This window comes from Alosa sapidissima, chromosome 9 (assembly GCF_018492685.1).
Source record: "Alosa sapidissima isolate fAloSap1 chromosome 9, fAloSap1.pri, whole genome shotgun sequence".
Taxonomy (NCBI): Eukaryota; Metazoa; Chordata; class Actinopteri; order Clupeiformes; family Clupeidae; genus Alosa; species Alosa sapidissima.
Window position 1 is genome coordinate 36,457,232 of NC_055965.1, and position 22,906 is coordinate 36,480,137.

The 22,906-nt window shown below is 43.7% G+C and overlaps 1 protein-coding gene and 1 long non-coding RNA gene across 3 annotated transcripts; one reads left to right on the forward strand and one right to left on the reverse strand.

Annotated features, from left to right (window-relative positions):
* Positions 1-4,811: 4,811 nt before the first annotated feature.
* LOC121718895 (zinc finger protein 586-like) lies at positions 4,812-11,599 on the reverse strand. Of its 2 annotated transcripts, XM_042104310.1 has the most exons (3): positions 10,858-11,599; positions 7,836-7,895; positions 4,812-7,662 (listed from the first exon to the last, which is right to left on the reverse strand). In XM_042104310.1, the coding sequence occupies exons 1-3, from the start codon at positions 11,051-11,053 to the stop codon at positions 6,257-6,259; spliced, it is 1,662 nt and encodes a 553-aa protein (XP_041960244.1). In that variant the 5' UTR covers positions 11,054-11,599; the 3' UTR covers positions 4,812-6,256. The 2 variants fall into 2 exon arrangements, with proteins under 2 accessions (XP_041960244.1, XP_041960246.1); XM_042104312.1 differs by lacking the exon at positions 7,836-7,895.
* Positions 5,754-9,405, forward strand: LOC121719111. The gene is made up of 3 exons (XR_006034173.1): positions 5,754-5,765; positions 6,847-6,857; positions 9,035-9,405. It is a non-coding gene; the product is annotated as an uncharacterized LOC121719111 (long non-coding RNA).
* Positions 11,600-22,906: the final 11,307 nt, after the last annotated feature.

A 22,906-nucleotide genomic window follows, 5' to 3' on the forward strand; every position in this document is an offset into this window, starting at 1 on the left:
AATTGAGTAAGATGGTCTTCCTGCATCCTGCACACATGGATTCATAACTACATAGCTATGGCTACATAGCTATCCATAAAAAGAGTGCTGGTATTCTCATTAATTTGTTTGTGGTAATTTAATGGTTTTACTGTAAAATTCACTATGATGGTTCATAGTAACACTGTCAACTTATGGATCTTTTACAGTTCAACCATGAAGTATTTATTAACAGTGCCATGACCGATTTTGATGTGTTTGTGATATGTGATAATGGATGACACTGTGTTCTTTAATCAAAAGTTCATTTTTAAGTATAAGTATATATACTCTTTTGATCCCGTGAGGGAAATTTGGTCTCTGCATTTATCCCAATCCGTGAATTAGTGAAACACACTCAGCACACAATGAACACAGAGTGAGGTGAAGCACACACTAATCCCGGCGCAGTGAGCTGCCTGCAACAACAGCGGCGCTCGGGGAGCAGTGAGGGGTTAGGTGTCTTGCTCAAGCAGTGAGGGGTTAGGTGCCTTGCTCAAGCAGTGAGGGGTTAGGTGCCTTGCTCAAGCAGTGAGGGGTTAGGTGCCTTGCTCAAGGGCACTTCAGCTGTGCCTACTGGCGCTCGGGGAGCAGTGAGGGGTTAGGTGCCTTGCTCAAGGGCACTTCAGCCGTGCCTACTGGCGCTCGGGGAGCAGGAAGGGGTTAGGTGCCTTGCTCAAGGGCACTTCAGCCGTGCCTACTGGTCGGGGCTCGAACCGGCAACCCTCCGGTTACAAGTCCGAAGCGCTAACCAGTAGGCCTTTTCTGTCATGTTGTTAAACTTTCGATACAAGTAACATGTGAGTAAGTAAACATATCATAGTCTATTTGATGACCACACGTAGGCTTAAAAGTAGAGGTAGCACAGGAATGTGAAGGATATAAAAAGAGGGAATTCATGTTTTATTTTATACAGTCTATGGTACTATCCCATAAATGTGATTTACTTTTGAAGTTGAAAATGTTTAGTTGAACTGTAAACTTCATAGTAAACCTCATAATTATGAAGACCGCAATCTGACTATAAACTGAATTGCAGTCAACCATCATCTTTACTTATTAACTGTAAACTTTAAAGTCTGCATCAGACGTGCGACCATGAAGTTCATAGTAATGGGAGAGTTCATAGTCAAGTTATGATATATTCATGGTCGAACTGTAAAGGCAATGGTAGAACTATAAAAAAATTAAGTTGAACTGTAAATTTCACTGTTTTACTGTTTACATTTTACAGTTCATTTTTTTCCTGGGGAGGGAGGATAGAGAAAAAGACAGATGAAAAAACCCCGAGTTTACTTTACGTTACCGAGTTTACTTTACGTTACCGAGTAAACTAAAGTGAAAGCGAGTTTACTTTACGTTACCGAGTTTTGCCAGTTCTGATTGGTGAGCATGCCTGCATGAAAAGCACAACACTCTTCTCTTGCTTCTGGTGGTGGGGGTTTAAAACATAGATATTAGAACCGTTCGCAGTGCTCAGTCCGAGGGGCGGGATAATCAGTTGTCTTTCAAATTCCCTCTGCAGACAATAGGACAGCGGCAGCGCTATGAGTCCCATGTGTTTCCCACCAGCGGAGCTAGTTGGCTAGTTCAAACGTTTGCCAACTTAATAAAAGCTTAACTCGTGTCACACTGTTCGCCAGCAGCAACATCCATCTTATTTGTTTTCAAGGAGCAGGGAATTCAAGCCAAACCATTGCAACTCTGCCATCAATCATTATGTTAAGCCGACCTAACGACTCTATACACGATTTCATTGGCCTGATTAAGTTTCGATTTCTGGAGCTCACAAGCCAACGGAGAGTTGCTAGACTAGCCCTGGCAGCAAATGTAATGTAAGAGTGTTAATTTGCTGCCGCTAGGGGCGCGTCTAGATTTCCATTGGCCTCCAGCTGCCATTGGCACGCTGTGCCCCCTCCCCTAACCAAAAAAAATAAATAAATAAAATAATTAAAAAAAATTCTTGGGAAAGTATCTTACAAGACTCAAAAGGACCTGCCCCAAGGAGGAAAACATTGTAAGTGTTAAACCGAACAGTCCAAAACAGTAGACTATGATACTAGCCAATTAAGCTAATTACAATATTTCCAAGCTTCAACCAGTTCTGCTGGCAGCTGAAGCAGCCAGAGACAGGAAGAGGTGGAGCTGTTGGAGCCGATTGTAATAGCAGGTTTTATTGAATCAACAACTTTGAGGCTTTATTTATTTGTGTAATAGTAACAGTAGCCTGCCTATAATATCTGCATAAGGTGTGTGGTCATGAATAAATAATCAGTAGTTTATATAATAACATAATGTAGTACAATATCAATTCTAATGTAATTAATTTATATTATACAGTCACCACCTTAAAGGTGCCATGTGTAAGAATTGAGGTAAGGTCCCAGCCGTGGTGACCCAGGTTCGATTCCCGCCCCGTGGTGCCCTCCAGATCCCACCCAGACTTTCTCAACTCGCTTCCTGTCACTCTCCACTGTCCTGTCGCATTAAAGGCATAAAAGCCAAAAAATATATACTTTAAAAAAAAAAAGAATTGAGGTAAAAATATCCAAAAAAAATGAGCTCCTATGGCCGAAACTGGTATTATGACAGGCTGTGGCTAGTAATTTAGCATGCTAATTCAGGTTGATATCTCTGCAGCACTATACCTTGTCATTTTTTTTTAATGACATCATCGCCCTTATTTCTTCTCATTCTTTTGATGCATGCAGCTCATTTTTTTGGATAGTTTTACCTCAATTCTTACACATGGCACCTTTACCTAACACGTCCTGCAGGGAAACACTGTAATAGCCTAATGCTTCAATTCAATTCAAATTTATTAGTCACATACATTTATACAGAGTATACGTAGTAAAATGCTTTGCCCACTGTCTCCATGGCAATGCAATGTGTAAATAAATAAGGAAATAAATAGAAAAAGAAAAGAAGAAGAAGAAGAAGAAGAAGAAGAAACGTCTAAAGTGCAACGTGCTTGTGCTGCTGCTACAGTCCTCATTCAGTATCCGGATAGCTTGTGCTGCTGCTACAGTCCTCATTCAGTATCCGGATAGCTTGGGCTGCTGCTACAGTCCTCATTCAGTATCCGGATAGCTTGTGCTGCTGCTACAGTCCTCATTCAGTATCCGGATAGCTTGTGCTGCTGCTACAGTCCTCATTCAGTATCCGGATAGCTTGGGCTGCTGCTACAGTCCTCATTCAGTATCCGGATAGCTTGGGCTGCTGCTACAGTCCTCATTCAGTTTCTTGGTGCTGCTGGCATGCGAGCCAGTAGCCTGGGCTATTGGCTCAATTGTTAGCGCGCTCACCTCCCGATCCGAGGTGCAGCACAACGCAGGTGCCGTGACCCGGATCGGGAGTGAGGTTTAGGGGGGTGAGTGTAACAGATGCCAGCTAGGTTAGCTGTGCACTCCCCGACGAATGTAACCTGCGTTGTGTTGAACCTGCGCGATTCAGCCCTGCACACACCCGGACTCGAACCCGGGGACAGCAGCACCTCGGATCGGGAGGCAAGCGCGCTAACAATTGAGCCAATAGCCCAGGCTACTGGATCGCATGCCAGCAGCACTCTTGAGGCGTCGGGGAGTGAGGTTTTACCAACGTTCCACAAGCACAGCTAAGCTAGCTGGCATCCGTTACACCTACATTCATCCATATCGCCCAGCCCTACATTCATCCATATCGCCCAGCCCTACTTTCATCCATGTACCAATTCATTAGTCAGCAGTGCACTCAAAGCCTGTTTCTTTGAGCAATGCTTTCACCCATCAATAAATTCCATCATGACATCAATTGAACTCCTCGTCACTCTTTTTGCAACACCAAGTGTCAGAGCATCAAACTAGGCTATCTAAATCCCTTGCATGAACATGCGCAGACGGAATTTAATATTCCGAAAGGGGCATTTTTCAACTAAGGCGTTTACATATCACAATATTCTGGTTAAAAGAGGCATGTGCTAGGGCTGCTATTCCATGTTTTAGAATTCAGAATTTAGAATTCAGAATGAGATTAATCGGGTGATGGCAGCTGGAATTAGGGGGCAGTCGTGGCCTACTGGTTAGCGCTTCGGATTTGCAACCAGAGGGTTGCCGGGGTTACTGGTCGAACCCCGACCAGTAGGCACGGCTGAAGTGGCCTTGAGCAAGGCACCTAACCCCTCACTGCTCCCCGAGCGCCTCTGTTGTTGCAGGCAGCTCACTGTGCCGGGATTAGTGTGTGCTTCACCTCACTGTGTGTTCACTGTGTGCTGAGTGTGTTTCACTAATTCATGGATTGGGATAAATGCAGAGACCAAATTTCCCTCAAAGAGTATATATACTCATACTTATACTGGAATAAGGTGTTTACATGAGCAATCTGAATATTGTCATTATTCCACATAAAAACAGAATATGGTGCACATGGAAATGTAGTCACTGTCTATCTAATAACTTTTAGGGCCTTAATTTAAACGGTGGACAGAGTGTATAGTCCATCAAGCTACAAGCTAGGTTACTGTGCAAGATCTCTCACTAATGGATACTGTGCAAGATCATGATCTCTCACTAATGGTGTGTGGGAACATCACTAATGTTTGCAGCTTTCGACTTTGACTCGGGGGTATAAGTTAAGTGATACTACGATAGCAGTTATGTGATATATTTGTCGAACTAAGCTTTCAGCTCAGATCTGTGCGTGTTCTCGGTGTTGGGATGATGTTGGCCAATCGTGAAACGTGGAGACCCACAAGACCGCCTATTAAAAAACAATTACTTCCGCATTTATAGCGTAATCTACACTGCGGCCATTTTTAGTGTCTAGCCTATAACATCAATTAAATCGATTGTCATCAGATGTTGTATAGTATGCACGTCCATAGTGGCACACAACACTGTTAAAGCACCTGCAAGATCCAAAATGTTTGTAGAGGCGGAGCTCCACCTGTAAGATATAGGACAGAATCCTACACATGAGAACTTCGTTTTTCAAGATAATTGATTTGTCAGTGGGCGGTAGTTTTACACGATTTGAGCTATAACTTAGCACATAACCTGCTTCCGACTAAGTTTGGTTCGCAGCATAAGACACCCTGGTGATACAGCTATGCTAAAACAGAACCACTTTCGTGTCACAGCATACCTCGCTAACCCACTAATCGAGATTCGTAGTATAGCCCACTGGAAATAAACTGCCGTTTTTGCAACGTTGCTAAGCAATATTGGTAAATAGAAGCTATAGTGTTTATGACATGAACGGACCCAGGTGTGTTTGTGTAATGTAATTTGAACCAGCTGGGTCTGGGCTAGGGGTAGTAATAGCACTCGAGTACGGTCCAGTTAAACGGACCCAGTGTGAAGGCAACCTAAGACACTAAAATGTAAACATTATCATAAACTAACGGGGCCTCATTCACAATTGCTGACTGCACTTTTAAATTAGCCAATCACTGACTGCACCTTAAATCGGCCAATTGATTTTGCCTAATTAAAGTAGTTTTAAGACTTGTTTTTAACTTAAGACTTCACACTGTGCCCATGCATCAAATTAAGAGCCTATTGGGGCTGTTCACAGCAAGAACGATAGCTATAAAGATAACGATAACTATAACAACATTGGCGCCTACACAGAAGGAAACTCTCCTTGTGGTGATGAATGTGATGTCTAACATTTGATGGATTTCGATTGGCTTTCAGGTTTTAATCATTCTTAAAATGGCTCTGGAAGTGATCCCCAATGATATCGTTCTCCATATCGTTTTCTTTGTGGTTTTAAGTGTGGAAGTTGCCATTCATATTAGCTAGAATGATTAGCTTTTCTGTCTGTATCTTTACGCTATCTTTGCTATCCCTCTTGTTGTTTAAAACTTCAAACTCAACACTAGTTGAGGAGACAACATCAGTTAAGGTTGTTTTCTTCACCACCATCTGCAGAAATGTAGCCTACCAACAATATTGTCAAGGCACAAATGTATGTGACTGTCGACCATAGACTGTAAAAAATAGTTCAGATTAGAATGTTGCCGCTTGCTGTCGACCCACTTGCTTGTGCTTCTAGTGTGTTCCAGAGTGTTTTAGAGTGTTCTAGAGTGTTCTGGTGCTGGAGTGTTCTAAAGTGTTCTGTCCACCCACGTGCTTGTCTTGGCAACAATCAGGACAGACTAAGAAGATACATACTTAGACTTGCAGTATGAGGACTTTTCTTTTGACATAACAGTTCTAGAATATATAAATTCCGTCCACGTTCACCTAGCCTGTGACTATGAAGCTGTCTCTTTCTTGTGAGTCCGTAGATGTTTCTTCAGATCGCCAGACTGACTGAAGCTCTTACCACACTGGGTGCAGTGGTATGGCCTCTCTCCTGTGTGAGTGCGCTGGTGTCGTTTGAGGTCTCCCTGTAGTGTGAAGCTCTTGCCACATTCAGAGCAGTGGTATGGTCTCTCTCCTGTGTGAATGCGCTGGTGGCGCTTCAGAGTTCCGTCTGTTGTGAAACTCTTCCCACACTGAGCACAGTGGTATGGTCTCTCTCCTGTGTGGATGCGCTGGTGTTGTCGGAGAGCGCCACCTTCGGTGAAACTCTTGCCGCACTGCGGACAGTGGTACGGCCTCTCGCCTGTGTGAGTCCGCTGGTGCTGTTTGAGATGATCCTCTCTGGTGAAACTCTTACCGCACTGAGTACAGTGGTACGGTCTCTCTCCCGTGTGAGTGCGTCGGTGGCGTTTGAAACTGGCCTCCGGCGCAAAGCTCTTGCCGCATTGGGAACAGTGGTAGGGCCAGTCGTCGGTGCGAGTCCGCTGGCGCTCCTTCAGATCCGTCTGGTCATGAGTGTTCTGGTGTGAGTGTTCTAGAGTGTTCCGGAGTGTTCCGGAATGAGTGCTCTGGTGCTGTCTCAGGCGGGCCTCCTCTGGGAAGTCTTTGCCACACATTGGGCAGATGAAGAGCCACTCCCCAGACCCAGCGAGCTGAAGTGGAGTTGGAGGTTGCTGCTGTTGTTGTTGCTGCTGGTGTTGATGCTGTTTGTCCCCAGAGTCAGGGAGTAGAGGTGGAGTTTGTTGGTGTTGTTGTTGCTGCTGTTGTTGTTGTTGTTGCTGTTGTTGGCTATGCTGCTGTTGGTCCAGATGGTCGTCGGAGGAAAGGAGCTGCTGCTGCTGCTTTTGTTGTTGTTGTTGTTGTTGCCGCCGCTGGCTATGCTGCTGTTGGTCCAGATGTTCGTCGGAGGAAAGGAGCTGCTGCTGCTGTTGTTGTTGTTGTTGCCGCCGCTGGCTATGCTGCTGTTGGTCCAGATGGTCGTCGGAGGGAAGGAGCTGCTGCTGGGGTTGCTGCAGGTCCTCGGGGTCGTCAGAGGGGAAGCTGGTTGCGCACAGGAAGCAGTGATGGTGGCGTTCCATGTGATTCTCTCCGACTTCCTCCCGCCACTCCAAGGACGCCTTACAGGACAGGGTGGTCCTGGATGACACGGCCGTGGCACTTTGGAAATGGGCCTGGGTCTGGGTGTGCTGGTTGATGCTGCCATGACCTCTAGAGGGCGCCAGAGTCTCTGATCGGATCTCTCCAGACCTCAGCAGTCGCACATATTCATCTGTGTGGCTCCGCTTGATGTGCTTGTGGAGGTAGATCTGCGCGGTGTAGGAGAGGGGACAGAGGGAGCAGGAGAACACCGTGGTCTCTGGAACACAGAGAACATTACAGAACATTTAGAACAACACAGCACATTTAGTTAAGAGAACACGGTGGAGTCTGGAAGACATGTCCGAGGAAAAACACAGCACATTCAGAAAACAGAACACCGTGGTATATGGAGAACAGAGAACAACCCATCAGATTTAGTTAATAGAACACCTTGGTATCTGGAGAACAGAACAGCGAACAACCCATCAGATTTACTTAACACCGTGGTGTCTGGAACACAGAGAACAACCCATCAGATTTAGTTAATAGAACACCATATCTGGAGAACAGAGAACAACACATCAGATTTAGTTAATAGAACACCATATCTGGAGAACAGAGAACAACCCATCAGATTTAGTTAATAGAACACCGTGGTATCTGGAGAACACAGAACAACATGTCATGGTTGAAATTGACAGTAAAACTAGTCTATAATCTATTGTCTACAGATGAAACACCCAAAGCCAACCACTGCTACACTTCACAAGTACTCACTCACTCCCAGAAACCTTAAAATGTTGGTGTTGTATGGGGAAAATGCCCCATTGAGATCAATATGTTTTGTATAGAGTTACCACAGTGCTACCTGTGGTTGTATAGAGTAACCTGTGGTAACTCTATACAAAACATATTGATCTCAATGGTGCATTTTGTTCAGGGTGGAAAGTAAAAAAGAAAGATTTGCATAAGACAGGTCAAATTGGTGTTTTTAAAAAGAAGGGATCATGGAGAATAAAGATAACAATATTTATTTATTTATTTTTGTATATTCCCACAATGTGTTTGGGTGCTCTGAAAATGAGAACCAAAATGATTTTTCAGACTTGTGAGGTCTGCTGTTCAGACCCTGAAGGAGTTTATTTTCTGTTCATTGTGAGTGTTTCTACTTATCTCAGTAAGGAAAATAAATCAAGAGCCTATGTTGAGTACAAATATGTCTTCTGAAGGCCTAACAAGAGCCCACCCAAAAACTCCAATAACATTTTTGATCAACTTTGAGGGACAACTATAACCATGCAGGATCATCCAGACCAAACATGACGATTTTGCTACATACTATTCCTATTTATGTATCAGCATGCAAAATTTGAGCCTCCTACATGGTTTAGTTCTTACACTATGGGCTTGTGCAAAATTGGCATCATGGAGGATCTTCATCACTCAATAGAAAGCTATGAGTGAATCTCGAATGTCCTATACGGCATCTGGTATAGACTATTTGATGCTGCTCAAATGAAAAATGAATTGAACACTGATGACGCTAAACGCCATGTCCACAAATCGTTGTATGCCTTTATGCATTGGGTAGTGGAAGGACCAACATCAAGCATTAGACCAGAGACAGTGCGCTGAACTTGTCCACAGAGATGTTCAATTCACCCTTCGCTAAGCCACACCCGAAAACCGCCACAGGCCAATTGTGGCTTAGCAACCCGTCACTAGGCACGGGAGGTCTGACAAACTTTTCGAGTTTTGCCACGTTAACCTGTGGAGACTGAAGGCCTGTGGGTCATGAAGGCCACTTATTTGGATGTGTGGTGCCCTAACCCATGTAAAGACAGTGAAATAGCATGTTACACTATAGAAACATGATATAATTGGGAACACATATTGTTCTAACTATAAAAAATGGCATATTGCATGATATTTCCATAACTGCGAGATACACGCTTCACGATAACGGCAAGAAGTTGTTAACAGACGTTCACCAAGATGTATAGCCCATCAGCAATCTATTTAAAATAACAGCTATTTGAAGTATCATTCATGATATGTTGTCAAATATTGAAGTTGTGGGAAGTACATAGCTTAAATGGTATGTTTCTTTCGTCCCCCATGCCTGTTCCATTCATTCTGGCCAGGAGAGTCGAATGAAACAAAATGCACATTCGACTTCTGCTTAAATAACTCATGAACAGTTTTGTTCAGAGATGAAATTCCAACTGTATTTGACAGAGGACAGATGTAGGTTGCTAGTGACAAAATATTAGCTTTCAGTGTGGTACGATGTCTTTGTAAATTACATTTCATTGAAAAGTCCCGGTTCTCCCCCTATGTAATAGACGTGCAGGGTGCTAAAGCTTGTCAGGCATAGCAACAGTAACTAAGGAGGGCGGGACTTAGCGAAGGGTGAATTGCTTTGAGCCAGAACTTAATGAAGCCTATAGTTTAAAGGTGCTCTAAGTCTTAGCGGTGCCACACGTTTTTTAGGCTAAAACATTTTATGTCACTTACAGCAAACATCACCTCACCATCCCTAGCTACCTGTGTCCTGAATACACTGTAAAAAAACACAATCTTTTTGGACAGCCCAGGCTCCAACGGCAACAAAAACAACCTGGGCAAACCGAGCCCATAAAAACATAACAAACTGTTCCACCAAATCACAGACGAGATGTGCGGAGGAGAGTTTCAATTGCACGGGAGGGAGGGGGAGGAAGTAGCGAGCTAGCTCTCTGTTTTGTTTGAACGTCAACAGAAGTTACGTTACCCAGCATCGCTTAGAGCACCTTTAAGTCAAAGCAACAAGTCATTAGACTCTAATGACTGAGCACCTTTAAGTCAAAGCAAGTCATATACACACATCCAAATACATAATTTCAGCATTGTGTAGAATGTTTGTGGAAATGTTAGCCAGGGAAATCTGGAGGGGATTGATGATGGGGATGGTTTGCTTTAAAATAGGACTGTTTCATAGACATAAACACTAGGTGTTTCCTGATAATTGTATTTGTTGTTATTGTTGCTGATTCTAAGTTGACACTTGGATATTGTTGAATGTTGATGCAAAAAGGTACATGTCAAAAAACATTTTTAAAAAGGATATTCTGTATTCTGAAACATCTGTATAATAAAAATGAATAGTCATACCTGAAAATAACTGTTTTGTGAACTTTATTCAATATAGCCAGTGATTTAGGAGAAAAGTATTGTTAATTACAGTGAAATATAGAAATTTGAGAAAAATAGGGTTGAAACAGGTGATAAAAAATGGAGACATCATGTTCAGTGACCCCAGAAGACAGTCCAACCACTCTCCAAAAAATATCATTGGATAGCTACAAAAAACACATAGGCCCCCCTTCTATTTACATGCAAAAGTAGAATGAGCCCAATTGACACCACTGACTATCAGCGACATGATATTAGATATGACAATATATTAGCTAGATCATAATGCATTTCTTACCAAGCTGATACCGTTCCGAGTCGTCTTCATCAGACACTGAAGAGGAACCTTCTTCGTTAATAGTAACGTTAGATCCGGTCGTTTTCTCGCTGCCCGCTAAATCAGTGAACGGAACACGCAGTGATTTATGGTCCACCACGCTGCTACAGTGAGAATCGGGTGATCTCACCGAAGATGCTGATGTTGACAGATCCATGCGCCTGGTCAAACGGAGTGATGGTGGCGGCTCCTGTTGGTAGCCTGCTTGTCAAATAACCGATAGCTCCACTTCAGTTTTGAACAGGACTGTGACAGGCAACGATAACCAAGCGACCTATGGGAAGAGCCTGTTTCGCTAAGGCTGGCTATCAACCAGCTAACTCAGCCTTATTCTGCAAGGACTCTTCCTATTTTTTAACAATGCATGTTTGCTCATCAAAGGCTATTCTACAGCAAGTATCTTACTATACTGATAAACACCAAGTGACGTTAAAGCAACTAGCAGAGAAAACGTGTGGATTTCCTACCGGGGTTGGTTGTTACTAGCGATGCACTTTAAATTTGCACGCTAACCTTATACCCACTCTTTTTGACCAGCTGTCAGCTCGTTTTAGTTAAAGATAATTTGTCAAAGCTGATTACTTGAAATCAAACTGATCCTACAGCTATCAATTATTCCTTTGTTCGATGCTAGAAGATCGACAGACACGTAAAGTTTTCTTGGTTTACATCACTGTTAGATTGGTCGCAGAACAATGACGTATGTCGCCCTTACAGCTGCCAGTAGTCAACCGTAAATAAAGCGCGCACCAGCATTTTCCCTGAACTCAAAGATTATGAGAACTAAACGGGTGCCTTTTTCACTTGTCTATTTATCCACAACATCTAAGACATTAATACATAAATAAATAAATAAATAAATAAATAAATAATAAACATTTTCTCAGAGTAAAATTGTAAAATGATAATATTATTTTTCTCATTCATGGGAGTCATTCATGTAGGCCATTTGACTTATAACACTGTATATCTTATGAATCAACATATGAATTCAACATGTCAATGAACAAATGAGCATTTGTTTTTGCAGAATTTTATTTTTTATTCACGTTCACTTTAAAATGTCAAATAAAAGTTATATTTATTCAATATTTATTCTGTCCCATAATAATGAATGTAATAATGCAGGAGAATGTCACTCCCTTTACGTACCTTTTCTATAAAAATGACCCCGTGGTGGTGCGGTGGTTTTCTGTGATGTTGGTGTTTTATCTAACGCTAGAAGATACACACACACACACACACACACACACACACACACACACACACACACACACACATATACTCACACTCACACACACACAAGAAATCATTATTAATTCTAGATACCAAATAATATCCAGTAGAAATCTGGAATAGGGAAATCTGTCTATGCACTAAATTGGTGACCCTGATAATCATCAATGCACTCCGCAGAAGAAAAGCCCAGTGGGGTGCACTATGCATCCCGATTAGTGGATTAGCAGGTCTGTTGTGCTCAAAGCCAGGCTATGCTGTGACACTAAAGGAGCTTTGTTTTAGCATCGCTGAGTCACCGTGATGTCTTATGCTGCCAACCAAAGCTGGTCAGGAGCAGTGAAAATCCAGTGAAGTCCAGTGTGGGTGCAATGGGGAAAAATGACGCATCCGCTGGACAACATATTTTGTATCGTGGTGTAGCAATAATGTTTATAGACAATAATGGCTAGTTTCTTTGTCACACCTGTCAGTCAAAATAGCCCCCATATTGATTTGTACCAAGGGTGTAAATTAAAACACAAATTAACAGGGGTAAAAATTAACTCACAATTTATTTTAACAATATTATCGCGCTATATCGTTGGTATGAAAGAATATATTTATGAATTAATTTATCTGAGGTGGGGGAACTGCGTTCCACCCTGTTCCCCCCCACTTTATCCCCTGTCTGTGTGTGTGTGTGTGTGTGTGTGTTTTAGAATGAGAGAGCACTGAGGGCCTCATAGATGTGTGTTTTAGAATGAGAGAGCACTGAGGGCCTCATAGATGTGTGTTTTAGAATGAGAGAGCACTGAGGGCCTCATAGATGTGTGTTTTAGAATGAGAGAGCACTGAGGGCCTCATAGATGTGTGTTTTAGAATGAGAGAGCACTGAGGGCCTCATAGATGTGTGTTTTAGAATGAGAGAGCTCTGAGGGCCTCATAGATGGCGGATGTGTGTGTGTGTGTGTGTTAGAATGAGAGAGCACTGAGGGCCTCATAGATGGCGGATGTGTGTGTGTGTGTGTTTTAGAATGAGAGAGCACTGAGGGCCTCATAGATGGCGGATGTGTGTGTGTGTGTTTTAGAATGAGAGAGCACTGAGGGCCTCATAGATGTGTGTTTTAGAATGAGAGAGCACTGAGGGCCTCATAGATGTGTGTTTTAGAATGAGAGAGCACTGAGGGCCTCATAGATGTGTGTTTTAGAATGAGAGAGCACTGAGGGCCTCATAGATGTGTGTTTTAGAATGAGAGAGCACTGAGGGCCTCATAGATGTGTGTTTTAGAATGAGAGAGCACTGAGGGCCTCATAGATGTGTGTTTTAGAATGAGAGAGCTCTGAGGGCCTCATAGATGGCGGATGTGTGTGTGTGTGTGTTTTAGAATGAGAGAGCACTGAGGGCCTCATAGATGTGTGTGTGTGTGTGTGTGTGTTTTAGAATGAGAGAGCACTGAGGGCCTCATAGATGGCGGATGTGTGTGTGTGTGTGTTTTAGAATGAGAGAGCACTGAGGGCCTCATAGATGGCGGATGTGTGTGTGTGTGTGTTTTAGAATGAGAGAGCACTGAGGGCCTCATAGATGTGTGTGTGTTTTAGAATGAGAGAGCACTGAGGGCCTCATAGATGTGTGTGTGTTTTAGAATGAGAGAGCACTGAGGGCCTCATAGATGTGTGTGTGTTTTAGAATGAGAGAGCACTGAGGGCCTCATAGATGGCGGATGTGTGTGTGTGTGTGTTTTAGAATGAGAGAGCACTGAGGGCCTCATAGATGGCGGATGTGTGTGTGTGTGTGTTTTAGAATGAGAGAGCACTGAGGGCCTCATAGATGTGTGTTTTAGAATGAGAGAGCACTGAGGGCCTCATAGATGGCGGATGTGTGTGTGTGTGTGTTTTAGAATGAGAGAGCACTGAGGGCCTCATAGATGGCGGATGTGTGTGTGTGTGTGTTTTAGAATGAGAGAGCACTGAGGGCCTCATAGATGTGTGTTTTAGAATGAGAGAGCACTGAGGGCCTCATAGATGTGTGTGTGTTTTAGAATGAGAGAGCACTGAGGGCCTCATAGATGTGTGTGTGTTTTAGAATGAGAGAGCACTGAGGGCCTCATAGATGTGTGTGTGTTTTAGAATGAGAGAGCACTGAGGGCCTCATAGATGTGTGTGTGTTTTAGAATGAGAGAGCACTGAGGGCCTCATAGATGTGTGTGTGTTTTAGAATGAGAGAGCACTGAGGGCCTCATAGATGTGTGTGTGTTTTAGAATGAGAGAGCACTGAGGGCCTCATAGATGTGTGTGTGTTTTAGAATGAGAGAGCACTGAGGGCCTCATAGATGTGTGTGTGTTTTAGAATGAGAGAGCACTGAGGGCCTCATAGATGTGTGTGTGTTTTAGAATGAGAGAGCACTGAGGGCCTCATAGATGGCGGATGTGTGTGTGTGTGTGTGTTAGAATGAGAGAGCACTGAGGGCCTCATAGATGTGTGTGTGTGTTAGAATGAGAGAGCACTGAGGGCCTCATAGATGTGTGTGTGTGTGTGTTTTAGAATGAGAGAGCACTGAGGGCCTCATAGATGTGTGTGTGTGTTAGAATGAGAGAGCACTGAGGGCCTCATAGATGTGTGTGTGTGTGTGTTTTAGAATGAGAGAGCACTGAGGGCCTCATAGATGTGTGTGTGTGTTAGAATGAGAGAGCACTGAGGGCCTCATAGATGTGTGTGTGTGTTAGAATGAGAGAGCACTGAGGGCCTCATAGATGTGTGTGTGTGTTAGAATGAGAGAGCACTGAGGGCCTCATAGATGTGTGTGTGTGTGTGTTTTAGAATGAGAGAGCACTGAGGGCCTCATAGATGGCGGATGTGTGTGTGTGTGTGTTTTAGAATGAGAGAGCACTGAGGGCCTCATAGATGTGTGTGTGTTTTAGAATGAGAGAGCACTGAGGGCCTCATAGATGTGTGTTTTAGAATGAGAGAGCACTGAGGGCCTCATAGATGTGTGTGTGTGTGTGTGTGTTTTAGAATGAGAGAGCACTGAGGGCCTCATAGATGGCGGATGTGTGACACTGATTATCACTACTATCATATCTGTCTCCATGGTAACTCTGTAACTCTGTACACACACACACACACACACACACACACGTCACAACGTTCCGGTTGATAGAAGGGCAGGATGAGGCTGTCACAGCTCTCACAGTCTGTCTGGTAGAATTAGAACGACACACAGACTAAACTTCAACACAAACCCAGAACTCCGGATGGAGTCTGCAGTGTGTGTGAGTGGATTTGTCCTGCTGATTTTCATCACTGGCGTCCACCTCAGTCCAGATCCTGAACTCATGTTTGGACATGAAGGAGGCAAAGCTAAATTTAACACCAGGTTCTCCAGGGTGGACGAATACGTGCTGTACAGGGTTTCTGGAGATGGAGATCTGCTTGTGGTCAACTGCTCACAGCCAGAGAGACCACAGCCAGACGGCTACGAGGTGAAGTGCATGAACTCCTACTCTTTTTCTAATTTCTCTTATTTCTATTTTGAAATGCACAAGCTCACACTGTCCCAGAGTGGACACTACAGGGCTGAAGGCTGGACAGGAGGAAACATCACAGAACAGTCAAACTTTAGTCTCACCGTCTGTGCAGCAGGGGATGAAGATGAGTCTTATCAAAGTGTAGCATATGGTGACAGCGCTGTACTGTGTAGTCTGAATTCCACTCTGGGTCACGAGAGCAGCCTGCGACTGTACCGAGATGACTGGTTCGATGCCGTGCAGTATGGCTGGTCTGGATTGACTCTGGTCCTGGACACCAACTCCTCTCTGGAGCCACTCGTGGAGGATCTGAGGGGCAGACTGCAGGTGGATCTCAACACCTCTCTGGCCGCTCTGTCTGGATTTAGGCAACATGAGTTTAATTTCTATTGCACCGAGTGGAGAGGAGCTCAATGCCAACGTTACAGCAAAAAGCAAATGCAGGTTAGTTCTGGAATGGTCTTTGCTTATGAAGACGAGAACCTGACTTTTCATTGCGTTTCACATGGAGATCTCCCTGGCCAAGTGCACTGGACCTTAATGACACCCATAGGGCATGTCCAACTCCGCATTAATCAGACCCAACCACAGGGGGCGATGTACATGCTAAATGGCAGCCAGACTGGGGACTACTCCCTCATCATTCCCTCTGTGTCACTGCAGCATTCTGGGATATATGAATGTTGTGGGCATGGCCTAATAAGGACAACATATCTCTACGTTTGCACCAAGTCCCACCCCCGCACTGAGGTGATGTTTTCTCATGGGGGAAGTGTCTGGGTGGGAACTGTCTACTTCAATACGTCTTGGAGAATACGTGAGCTTCAGTGGTACCATCAGAAAGCTCTACAACCACAAGTTCTGATTGCTGATTACAGGGATGAACACATGTTTGTGTCTGAGGACCTGAGAGACCGAGTGACTTATTTGCGTATGCCAACTAATCACTCTCTGGTCATCTCCAACCTCACAGCAGAGGACAGTGGGGTGTACACATGGACAGTCCATGGAACAGATCTGGAGTCACATTCTTTGTTTTGGTCTGAGGGAAGCACCCGGCTTCTGTACAGGGATCCGTTTGGGGTGCACTCTCCTTTCTACAGAACGTACGCTCCACTGATAGGCTGTGTGCTGCTGGGGCTGGTCACTGCTGTGATCTGGTTCAGGCTGAGGAGCAGAAGAGGAGAGCAGACCTCTGGACGTCAGAGCAGAGAGGGTCAGCAGAGTGGAGATGAAGACCTCTATGATGAAGTGGAGATGGCTGAACTCAACATCTGAACTCAACACGCTTCTCTCTCCTGTGTCTGCTGTAGCTTCTGAACTCAACACCTGAACTCAACACGCTTCTCTCTCCTGTGTCTGCTGTAGCTGCTGAACTCAACACCTGAACTCAACACGCTTCTCTCTCCTGTGTCTGCTGTAGCTGCTGAACTCAACACGCTTCTCTCTCCTGTGTCTGCTGTAGCTGCTGAACACATCTGAACTCAACATGCTTCTCTCTCCTGTGTCTGCTGTAGCTGCTGAACACATCTGAACTCAACATGCTTCTCTCTCCTGTGTCTGCTGTAGCTGCTGAACACATCTGAACTCAACATGCTTCTCTCTCCTGTGTCTGCTGTAGCTGCTGAACTTAGCAGACTTCAACAGACTTCTCTTTACTGTAGCTTCAGAAGATGCAGCTAAATGTCCATTTATAGCATCTCAGCTGTCCTGTTGATAAATATTATATTTTATTGTTGCTGTTTGTTTGAGACAGACGGAGTCTCACATTATTTTTAACCCATCAAATGTTTTAAAATACCGGCATTATTACTATACTCTAAATATATTTTCTCTGCAAGATTTGTAACTTTTAAACATATACAAATAAAGACAATTTTAAAGAGGACATTCTGTACTGAATTTAATCATAACCAAAAAGATGCTGCTGATGTTCTACCATCTTAACAGAGACAAACATGATAAAACATCCACCTCATACATCCACATATGAACTGAGGCCTGATTAACACTGCAGTGTCCATACAGACACATATGAACTGAGGCCTGTTTAACACTGCAGTGTCCATGTACATATGAACTGAGGCCTGTTTAACACTGCAGTGTCCATACAGATACTTATGAACTGAGGCCTGTTTAACACTGCAGTGTCCATACAGATACTTATGAACTGAGGCCTGTTTAACACTGCAGTGTCCATGTACATATGAACTGAGGCCTGTTTAACACTGCAGTGTCCATGTACATCCACATATGAACTGAGGCCTGATTAATACTGCAGTGTCCATACAGACACATATGAACTGAGGCCTGTTTAACACTGCAGTGTCCATGTACATCCACATATGAACTGAGGCCTGTTTAACACTGCAGTGTCCATGTACATCCACATATGAACTGAGGCCTGATTAATACTGCAGTGTCCATACAGACACATATGAATTGAGGCCTGTTTAACACTGCAGTGTCCATTTACATATGAACTGAGGCCTGTTTAACACTGCAGTGTCCATACAGACACATATGAACTGAGGCCTGTTTAACACTGCAGTGTTCATGTACATATGAACTGAGGCCTGTTTAACACTGCAGTACATGTACATATGAACTGAGGCCTGTTTAACACTGCAGTGTCCATACAGACACATATGAACTGAGGCCTGTTTAACACTGCAGTACATGTACATATGAACTGAGGCCTGTTTAACACTGCAGTGTCCATACAGACACATATGAACTGAGGCCTGTTTAACACTGCAGTGTTCATGTACATATGAACTGAGGCCTGTTTAACACTGCAGTGTCCATGTACATCCACATATAAACTGAGGCCTGTTTAACACTGCAGTGCCCATGTACATATGAACTGATAGGCCATGTCCATGTGTGCGTGTGCACCTGTCTGCATGCGTGCATGCGTGGGCCTGTTTGTGTGTGTGAGTGTGCGTCTGCTTGCGTGTGTGTGTGTAGAATTGACAGAGGGAGGGAGAGGCTGGCAGGGCTTTGACGTGAGCTTTTACTTTAGGCCTTGTTTTCACATTATGTCGCTGAGCTAACACTGTCTGTTGTATATATGTGTACACATAATTGAGCTACTTCTGCCACAACCCTCTGTGTGACTCTGCCTCTCATTGAGAGAAAGAGAGAGAGAGAGGGAGAGAGAGAGAGGGAGAGATGAGGAGGAGAGAGAGAGAGAGAGAGGGAGAGAGGAGGAGGAGAGAGAGAGGGAGACAGAGAGAGGAGGAGGAGAGAGAGGGAGAGAGAGAGAGAGACAGAAGGACGAGGAGTATCTGTCTGCAAGATTTAGCAGAGATAACCCTACTGCTCGTAGAGAGTTACCATGGAAACAAATAAGCAGTCACACGTCACTCGACTGAGTTGATGGTCATGTTCAAATGTGCAGTGGTCTCATTTTGAATATGACCGTCAACTCATTTAAATGTCACTCAGCAACCAAACAGACAAATGTGCAGTGGCCTCCTCATATTTTCCAGAGTTGTGTGTAAGTAATTAGATTCATCGTCTGTTTGTTTTTGTATCACTTGGCAGTCCTAACACACCTACTGTAAGACACATCAGGGGGAGGGGAGAGATCAGGCTGCACTGTGGCTTACAACCTCAAGAGTTTCTGCTTTCTGACACTTTGATTTATATCTGGTGGGGTAGGATCTCACCCCTCATCCTCACAAACTCACTCACTCACTCATTCACTCAGTCTTCAGATCTAATTTAAAGCATTTGAATGTGAGTGTGTGTGTCTGTGTGTGGTTCTTTGTATCAATTTGTACACGTAAGACAAGTCAGAAATCCTCTGCCGTAACTTACTGTAGAGAGAGAGAGAGAAAGAGAGAGAGAGGGGCAATATTTAACAGAGATAACTCCTAGAGAGTTACCATGGAAACATATGTAGTAATATGATTTACCATGACCTCTGATGAACTTTCTCCCTCCTTCTCTCTCTCTCTCTCACTCTCTCTCTATTTGTCTGTCTCTGTCTGCCTCCTTCGTCTTTGGCACCTTTGCTAGTGTGTGTGTGTGTGTGTCTGTCTGTCTGTCTGTCTGTGTGTGTGTGAATGTGTGTGTGCGCGTGTGTGTATGTGTGAATGTGTGTGTGCGTGCGGTTTTGTGGCTATGCCTGCTTTAATTCTGTGTAAATTCATCATCATGTACCATGACCTCCGCTGAACACTCCTCAGCTCCACCAGACCTCCCCCACCTCCTCCCTGCATCTCCCCCCAGCAGAGCTGCTCCTATCTGGGCCTCTCTCCCCAGCAGAGGTGCTCCTATCTGGGCCTCTCCCCCCAGCAGAAGTGCTCCTATCTGGGCATCTCTCCCCAGCAGAGCTGCAGAGCACACACACACACACACAAGAGTGGAAGATATGAGGAGGGTTCTAGTGACGCATGGAAGCTTACTTACAAGAAGTAGATGATGAGATTTGTCTTCCTTACTGGTAATATGATATCAAGATAAGAGGCTGTAGGCTGTAACACACACACACACACACACATACACACACACTTACACACACACAAACACACACACACACACACACACACACATACCAGAGCTGGACAGTAACGGAGTACATTTACTTGAGTACAGTACTTTTACAATTTTGAGGGATCTGTACTTTACTGGAGTATCATTTTTGGGGAGTACTCATGACTTTACTCAAGTACATTTGAGAGGCAAATATTGTACTCTTTACTCCACTACATTTCTATCCATAACCGTGAGTACACGTTACTACTTCTAAAAAAAATCTGATAAAGTGTGTATGTGTCTGTGTATTTGAGTGTATAATCAGTGATGCTTTGACTATGTGTCTGTGTGCGTGTGTGTGTGAGAGAGAGAGAGAGAGAGAGAGAAAGAGAGAATGCCTGTCAGGTTGAGCTTGTCTGTTGACCTGTTAGGTTGCCAGATTTTGCCAGGAATCGAACTGGCAACCCTTCGGTTACAAGCCCTAACCAGTAGGCCATGGCTGCCTCAAAATGTGTGAGTGAGTGTGTGTGTGTGTGTGTGTGTGTGTGTATGCGTGTGTATGCGTGTGTGTGTGTCTGCGTCAGAGGCGGACAGAGTACACAGCTTCATTACTTGAGTAAAAGTACAGATACCCTTTGCTAAATTTGACTCAAGTACAAGTAAAAGTACAACAGTCAGATGTCTACTTAAGTAAAAGTACTGAAGTACTTGTTTTTAAAAGTACTTGAGTATCAAGAGTAGCCTACATTTATGTACAGAAACGTACATGGAGTTATGAAAAATGTTAATGTTAATACCTTGGAGAATGTAAAAGGAATTGGAAGTAAAATCAAGTCATTTTCATCTTTTTACCATGTTGCCAGGGATGGGCAGTATTTCTAATACATGTATTTAAAATACATATTTCAAATACAAAATACTATTTTGTAATTGAAACACTTTAAGCAAAAATTATCATTAACTTGTTCAGAAAATTGAAATAGTCTGGTGAGGTGGGGCCACAGGTTGGCACATTCCCGGGATGGACCTGCTGCGTCTTCATCCATTGTTTCGTCCATGGTTTCGTCTCTTATCTAAATCTGACCATGGAGTTGACTTTGGCGGAAAGCTGAAGGTGATTGCTGATAGGCTGTCCCAATCAGTGGCGCCTGCACAATCCAATCACGTTTGAGAGGGAAACAACAAATTAAGGGTTTCTGAGATTTTTCTTTTTTCCTTTTTTTTTAGAAGTAGTAACGGGTACTCACGGTTATGGATAGAAATGTAGTGGAGTAAAGAGTGCAATATTTGCCTCTCAAATGTACTTGAGTAAAGTCATGAGTACTCCCCAAAAATGATACTTGAGTAAAGTACAGATCCCTCAAAATTGTACTCAAGTAAATGCACTCCGTTACTGTCCGGCTCTGTCCATATGTTATCTTAAAGGTGCGATTTGTAGGATTGTTACCGAACGTTCTGTAGGCTAAAATCAAAACACTGGTGAACGTTCTCAAGACTACCAGACCCGAGCCTCTTCTGGGTTGCCAGATGTAATGAAGACTTAGCTACATTAGTTGACCTGCAGCTGCTTTAACGTTTCTCCAAACATGACCCAGCTACACATTACGGAAACAGTGAAAACAAAAAATACCTCTCTAACCAACGTAACATATTTAGCTGAAGTTAGCGATGCAGATGAAGTTTAGCCTAGGCTACCTGTTGTGGAGAAATATGGCCAGCTCTGCGTCAGACTTGATATTCTTCGTTTGATGAAGACGTCACCATCTCAGGAAGCTCCTCCGATGTCCACTTATTTTTTTTCTTGTTTTAATTTTGGAAATTTGCCTGCCTCTCGTAGGCGTTCATGACTACAACTGACAGCTGTTGACAGTTGGCCTTTGCTAATTTGGCAACCCAAATAGGCCCATTTTTAATTCGCTATTCTAGAATTAATCGTTCAAAACATTCCAAGAGATTCCGCCCAGTAACTCATTTTTTTCATGGGTTTTACAGGGTTAGAGTAATGTTGTCAAATAAGCCATTACTTCAATTCATTGTGTTTCCTTACTCTCTGACAACATATGGTGATCATTTTTGGAATGGTTACAGTTTATTTTCCATTATTTCCTACATACTGGACCTTTAATACAGAGGAAGTGGATTGGGAACCAAATAGAATGTTCAAGCATCAAGTTGTTTTTGTTTTTATTGTTGAAAGGGTCTATAGCATGTGGTGATGGCGCTGTACTGTGTAGTGTGAATTCCACTCTGGGTCACAGGAGCAGCCTGCGACTGTACCGAGATGACTGGCACCGTCTGTGCAGAGCATAATGAAAAGCTGTCTAGGGAATGAGTCACGTATGAGATAGATAGATAGATAGATACTTTATTGATCCCCAAGAGGAAATTCAATGGTATGGTGACAGTGCCTAACTGGGTCAGCTGTGTAGGGAAACACTAGTGACTTAATTACCACGGCAGTATTGGGGCGCATGTTAAACATTAGTGACTTAATTACCATGGCAGTATTGGGGCGCATGTTAAACACTAGTGCAGGGGTCTCAAACTCCCGGCCCGCGGGAGAAATTCGCCCCATGTCCGGCACAAGTCCGGCCCGCAACGTATGTCAAAATAATAATCTAATCCGGCCCTTGAGGGTATTTTTAATTGCGACAAACAACGATACTGATTCAAATAGACGATAGATCCAAGTACTGTGACAAATCTCATTTGTACTGTCCTCCACTATTTGCTAGACATCCAGAGATGACCGATTCAAACCCAAAATCGCTGCACAAAGTTT